This window comes from Theobroma cacao, chromosome 9, assembly GCF_000208745.1.
Source record: "Theobroma cacao cultivar B97-61/B2 chromosome 9, Criollo_cocoa_genome_V2, whole genome shotgun sequence".
Classification (NCBI taxonomy): Eukaryota; Viridiplantae; Streptophyta; class Magnoliopsida; order Malvales; family Malvaceae; genus Theobroma; species Theobroma cacao.
Window position 1 is genome coordinate 13,960,067 of NC_030858.1, and position 7,219 is coordinate 13,967,285.

The 7,219-nt window shown below is 34.3% G+C and overlaps 1 protein-coding gene across 1 annotated transcript; it reads right to left on the reverse strand.

Annotated features, from left to right (window-relative positions):
• On the reverse strand, nucleotides 1,714-5,239 carry LOC18589279 (pentatricopeptide repeat-containing protein At2g18940, chloroplastic). The gene is made up of 2 exons (XM_007014169.2): nucleotides 2,461-5,239; nucleotides 1,714-2,367 (listed from the first exon to the last, which is right to left on the reverse strand). The coding sequence occupies exon 1, from the start codon at nucleotides 5,007-5,009 to the stop codon at nucleotides 2,472-2,474; it is 2,538 nt and encodes an 845-aa protein (XP_007014231.2). The 5' UTR covers nucleotides 5,010-5,239; the 3' UTR covers nucleotides 1,714-2,367; nucleotides 2,461-2,471.

Genomic DNA, 7,219 nt, shown 5'->3' on the forward strand with positions numbered 1-7,219 from the left:
TAAACACCATATGATTGGTTTGCATGATACTGTTGCCACATATTGGCAAATAGTAATATTATTTTGTGAATGGTATTGTTCAGTTGCCATGACTTATTTTCGAAATGAAATTATTTTTAAAAACAATGAATTAAGAACCGTAGAGGTAAAAGATGAACAGATGGTCTAACGAACAAGTTTTTATAGAAAGGCTTACTTGGGCCCAATGGGCCATGCCTATTGGGTCTTTGCGTTGGTCATGGCCCGGGAATTGGGTTGTGACACTAAAGTTGTGACTGGATCCCCTATATTTTTAAAAATATATTTAAGGTGATATAGGTAGATCCATACATGCACCTTGTGGACTATTTAGATATTTTATAATTTTAATCGATGCATCACTGGATGGTCACTTGTGTGCTTATTATTAACTTGCAATTTGGCATTTGTAAGATTTCTTGCCCAAATCATTTGTTTGCGAGCATATTTTCTTGATTATGCAGTCAAGATTATTCGCCTTGACAATATTGGTGAATTTACTTCTCAAGTCTTTAATGAATATTGCTTAGTTGGAATAACTATTGAGCAGCTTGTTGCTTATGTTTATACATAAAACGATCTAGCTGAATCCTTTATTAAACACTTTCAACCGATTGTAAGGCCATTGCTTATAAAAACTAAACCCCCCATTTATACTTGGGAGCATGTCATTTTGCATGCAGTGCATCAAGCTAATGAGTTATCATAGATTCTCCCTTATAAAATTAGTTTATGGTTAGAAACTAAATATTTCTCATCTAAGAATTTTTGGATGTGTATTCCAATTGCTCTACCACAACGTATAAAGATGCGCCATCAAAGAAGATTAGGAATATATATTGAATACATATCTCTATCTATAATTAAATATCTAGAACTATTAATAAGAAATTTATTCACGATAAGGTTTGTTGACTATCATTTTGATGAAATAGTTTTTCCAACATTAAGGGTGAGAAAATAAGTAGCTGGAAAAAGAAATTTTTTACAATATATTATCATCATCTAGTTTTGATCTTTGCACAAATCGATGTGAACTTGAAGTTCAAAAGATAATTCATTTGCAAAATATAGCAAATTAGTTACCAAACATATTTACTAACTTAAAGAGAATAACTAAATCTCATATACTAGCTACAAAAGCTCTTATTAGAATTGGTGTTCCTATATCTCTTATACTTGTTCTTTCAAGTTATATTTCATAACAAGAATAATAATTTATTTGAATTTTTTTAAATAGTTTAATTTTTTTTTAAAAATTTTATAATAAATAAAAATTAAGGTTTATTGTTTAATTAAAAGGAAAATACAAGAAACATATATAAAAAAACCTCTGTTTTGTCATTACTTTTTTATTGGTATTTGATAAAAATAAATAATTTTTGAATAATTAAGAATTAAAATTGTAACATTTTCTAGCCAACAGAACAAATTATTTTACTTCTACGCAACAATAAAAAATAAATAACAAAAACCACAATTTAGTTTTACCATCCAGGTAAAAAAACTTCAGTACCTTGGCTATGGATTCAATTCTGATTCAATAATTAAAAAGATATTTTTATTGTCTCAAAAAATGTATAGATATTAGTATGACTCCAGAGTTTAATGAAATTGGAGATTAATGCCATTTAACAAAATACAGCAGAGGGCGTCAAAGCCTAATTCCAAAATTAAGATGCAGACTGTTGACAATTACTGGAATGAATGTCCGTTCAGACATCCCATAATATTGGAAACATACCGCAAAGATTAACATGACAGGCCCAATTTGAGACACGGTCCAATTTACTTGTCCCAAAAAACAGAAAGTAAAACCCCCGACAATCTCTGTACACTGTACCCCATTTCCCCCCTTTTTGTATAAGCAGACAGACAAAGGTTTTGTTCAAATTCTTTACCATGTTAGATATTTTTTCCAGTTCAGAGAGTGACAAGGGATTAGACGGATGATAGATGAAATTCAATAGCAAAAGAATAACTAACAGTAGACATGTCAAAAAGGCTGATACATCTGGCAATCTAAGATCTCACCTTCACTTCATTTATCCACTGCCTCTAGTTCCTACACATATATCAAAAGTGGTTGCTCATAGCCACACAGACTCGTTAGCATGTCCCCTCAAGCCAATGTGAAGGAAGTTCAATTACAGAGTCGGATTCTCTGTTGCAGCAATAGCATAAATTTCATTCTCGCCATTTGCTTATTTCTTCTTGAAAGCATCTACAAGTAGAAGTTCAGACAACAAACCACTCTTGTGATTCATATAAATTTGAAGTGGTAGACCGTCCAGAGAATGTGCACTAATCCAATCAAACTATATATCTGATCAGGATGCAGTGATTTTCCTGAGAAATATGAATATGCCAGTGAGCTGGTTTCTTATTGTGTCAAAAGACATCCTTAAGAAATAAGCAAAAACTAAAATGTAAAGGGAATACTTTGTGAATTTTTATGAATCCAGATTCTCTCGAACACGAAAAGCCAGCCGGTCTATAGACTGCTCATCAAAAGAATCATCTATCTCCTTAATTTTTGACACAAAGTCCATGGCTTCTTTGTATCTTCTTGCTTTACAATAACCATCCACCACAATCTTGTAGGTAAGTTCATTGGGTTTGCAGTTGTGCTGAATCATGTAGCCAATAACATCATCTATTTCTGTGAACATTCCCTGTGAAGCATACCCTGCCACAAAAGTATTATAAGTAAAAATACATGGTCGAATCCCTCTAGTTGTCATTTCAGAGAAAATTCTTATGGCCTCCTGCATTAGGCCTTTCCTGCAAAATCCTTTAATGACAGTGTTGTACGACACAATATCTGGTTTTTCACCAGACTTCCGTAATCCTATGAGGATTTCTTCAGCTCTCCAACACTCTCCCGCTCTGGCATACATGTCCATCAAGCTGTTATAGGTGACAAGATCAGGCGTCAGCCCACTTTCACGAATTAAGTGAAGCATTTCATGGGCCCTATCGTACATGTTATTCTTGGAAAATATTGAGAGCATCGAATTAAACAAAACCAAATCAGGTTTGTATCCATTCTTTCGCAATTCCTGAAATGCTCTCTCCATACCCTTCAGTGCTCTACATCTGAAGTTTGCCAGAACAAGCGTTCTCAACAGCATCCAGCTAGGATAGATATGACCATCATAAATGTCTTTCTCAATCTTCTCTATCCCTTTCACATTCCCTCCCTTGGCATAGCATTGAAGCATCAAAGAATATGAAGTTTCACTAGGCCTGAAACCCTTATTTTTCATGTCTAGAATGACTGATTCTGCTGCTTTCCAATCCCCTCTTCTAGCTAGAGCATTAAGAAGAGCATTGTAAGTTGTAACACATGGTGTGAACCCTACTCTTATCATCTCCTTGTACATTTTTGTAGCATCAATTTCTGACCCACACCGGCCATAGGCACTGATCAAAGTGTTGAATGTGTCTCTATCAGGCTCAAAACCACAGCTCTTCATTTCCCTAAAGACTTGGTTGACATACTTGTGCATGCCCTTATTACCACACATGGCAAGCATTGTGTTCCATGTAATACGGTTGGGGGAACATCCGCTCACTTTCATGTCACAGAGTATTTTTATCATCTCCTCAGAGCGTGACTTCTTTCCTAACATTCCAAGCACAGCATTATAAGTACACACATTAGGTACACAACCCGACTCTTTCATCCTATGGAACAATTTCAATGCCTCGTCTTCCTTTCCAGCTTTACCATAGGCATTGATAACAGTTGTGTATGTAACAGCATTTGGCATTACACCTTTTTTTGTCATTGTTTCAATAACTGCAGCCCCTTCCTCATAAAACCCTGCTCTCACATAAGCAGCTACAAGTTCATTGTAAGTCACAGAGTCAGCTGGGCAGTGGTTATCCTCCATTTCTTTCAAAATGCTCAAAGCCTCAGTGTAAACCCCTGCCTTTCCAAACACTTGTAGTAAAGAATTATAGGTGACCGTCCCAGGTACATAGCCCTGAGACTTCAATCCAGTAAAGAATTCTTTTGCTTCATTCAATAATCCTTCTCGCCCACAAGCTGATATCACAGTACTACAAGTAAACTCATCAAACTCAAGTCCTTTGCTTCTCATCTCATCCAAAATTTGTAAAATTTTATTCCAAGACCGACCCATCTTCCCATAAACATCAAGCATGACATTATAAGTAACTAAAGTAGGAGAAAGGCCTGTCGCCTTCATTTTCTCAAACATGGAGATTGCTCGTTTGTACTTACCAGTGCGGGAATAAGCATGAAGAATGGTTGTGTGCGCTCGAACATCAAGGGAACATTCCTCTATGGGAATCAAATCAAACAGTTTTAATGCAATTCCATGCTGCGATTCTCTCCCCAGAACTCTGACCATTAGTTCAACAACTTGATTGTCTAATTTAAAATTATCAGACCCTATGTCCGAAACTACCCATTGAAACAACAAGAGAGCTCTTTCCCAATCCCCAGAAAGGTCTAGAGCTTTCAATAAACTAAACATATCAAATTGAAGCAGCTCAAACTTAACAGAATTAAAGAAATCATTCAAACTATTCAAAGGCTGTTCCTTGATGGAATTAAGCATAAGCATACCCTTTCTTGACAAAAATTCAAGGGAACCATCTCTTGATTGACTTTCCTCTTTACTGTTATCAAACTGAAGAAGAGAAGCTGAAGTGGGTTTCTTGGGATGGACTTGTTGCTGAAGTTTTTGAGTAGAATCTGAAGAAATATGAAGAGAAGGGAAATGGGAATTGTTGGTTTTAGGAGGATTGATAGTTTTTGGTTTATGGATAGTGTTGGGTGGTGAAGAAAGGTGGAGAAGGTGCTGGAGAAGAGAGTCTAGAGGGAGTGAAGGGGGAGATTGAGATTGAGGAGGAAGAGGAAGTGTTGATGAGCTGAATTGTAAAGGCTTGTTTGACTGAGTTTGTCTCTTTGTTGGGACTGGATAAACAGGTTTGTTGGGAAAGATAGTGCCCTCCATTGTTTTCTGGGAAGGAAAGAAGAGCGTCGAAGTTAATGCCTTTTGGTGAGCTTCAGAAATGAAAGGGTTATTGGAGATATGAGAGAGAGGAAGAGAGCTTGGAATTGGATGGAAGAGAGAAACGAGAGCATATTAGTATCGTTAAATGAATGGTTGGTCTTCATTGACGATGGAATTTGGGCAGAAGATTTGGTGGTGTGTTGGAAAAGACGAAGTGTAATGAGTTTCATTTCTGGGCTCGTACGTTTTATCTTCTTCCGCATCCGCATCAGCCCCTCGAGCCTCGACCCAATGTCCACCGAAGTCCTTTCATTCATGTATTATGATTAGGGATTTTTTTAATGAAAAAAAATCCTAGAAAAGTTGAAATTTTCACTTTGATCGAATATAGTCTAAGTAACTTTAAATAGATGTAATTTTTTAGGAATAATACTTTAATTAAACTCTTGAATTATTTGAAAAAATTTAAATAAATCTTTATTCTTTTATTACATCAAATAAAATGTTTATAGTTTTATTTTAAACTAAATAGGTTTTTATAATTAATATTTGATTAATTGTTATTAGTCAAAATATTACTTGTCATTTTATATCTACACACCATGTTGACATGTTATAGTGAATGATGATGTAGCATGTTAGTGTAGCATGATAACAAGACAATGTGCATTTTTCACTTCTTATGTGAATATCATGTAAGTATAAAATGATAAGTGATATTTTAGTCGATCCTTAGTTTTAAGAACTTATTTAACTTAAAATAAAAGTATAGAATTTTAATTAAATGTAATAAAATAATAAAGACTTATTTGAATATTTTTAAATAATTTAGAGATTTTTTCAAACATTATATCAATTTTTTATTTATTCATATGTTTTTATATATGATAGCATTTTATAGGTTATGTATCAAATTTTATGTATAGGTAACTTTAACCATGGACAAAATGATAATTTTCAATACCTTTATATATACAAAAACTAGGTTCCATAAAAAGGCTATTTTACTATGTCTTTTATATTCACTTTTTGTTTTCTCTTACTACTCTTCTATCTCGTACCAATTTGATACTTGGAAAATACCTCAACTTTATTATCTAATCATTTAACCCTATTAATACATTGATTTAGATTTCTGTAAGCTTTATGATTGATCTTTATTTTAATGTGACAAAAACTAATGATCAAAATATCAGTTTTACATTAGGACTTTGCAAAAACCCCTATGACTTTGCTTGAAAAGTAGGTTAAATTCTCAAAGCTTAATTGTATCTAAAGAGGCTTAAACTAATTTGAAGTATCGAGACCTCAACTAAAGGTATCGAGACCTCGACTGAGGGTATGGAGACTATTAACTTTGAATGCCTTTGTAAACATCTTAAGTATGAAAGTGTATCGAGACAACTCTAGATAGTATCGAGACTTCATGCAATAAAAGACAAAATTCTAGACAACATGTCTTGAAGTATCGAGATCAGGATTAAATGAATTGAGATATTTCCTTAGAAGAGTAAAACTCCAGAGAGTAAGTCCAAGTGTATCGAGACTCAAACTTCAAGTATCAAAACTCTGCTTTCAACATTCAAATTTTAGAGAGGAAGTCCAAATGTATTGAGACTCGAGCTTTCAAGTATCGAAACTTCACCTTTTGAGATAAAATTCCAGAGAGGATGTGTCAAAGTATCGAGACAAGAATAACACGGTATCGAGACTAGAATGACATAGTATCGAGACCGTATCTCCAGAGATTCAAAATTTCAAAGGTCAAGTGCACAAGTATCGAGACCAGTTTAAAAGAGTATTAAGACTACATCTCCAAATATGATTTTCTAGAGAGCAAGCTGTTATGTATCGAGACTAAGCCAATGAAGTATCGAGACAAGGCTTAGTATGAGACTAAGCCAAGAACAGGTATTGAGACAAGTATCTGAAGTATCGAGCCATCAATAGAAATTTGAAATTAAAGTATTGAGATTCATATCGCAAGTATCAGACAAGCTAGAAAAGGACAGAGATAATGGCCATAATTTTGAATTCTAAGAGCCAAACGGCTAAAACAAAGTCTCTTAGTATAAATAGAAAGCTGGAACTCATTTGTGGAGAGAGAGAGCACCTACAGAAGAAATCAAAAGAAATAGTGAATCTTCAAAGAAAAAAAGCCTTGATTCTCCCTATTCAAGCCAAATGCTTCTTTTCCTAGTTGATTGAGT

Bases quoted from the DNA above. Each gene is read 5' to 3' on its own strand.
- LOC18589279 (XM_007014169.2), bottom strand. From the start codon at position 5,009: ATGGAGGGCACTATCTTTCCCAACAAACCTGTTTATCCAGTCCCAACA.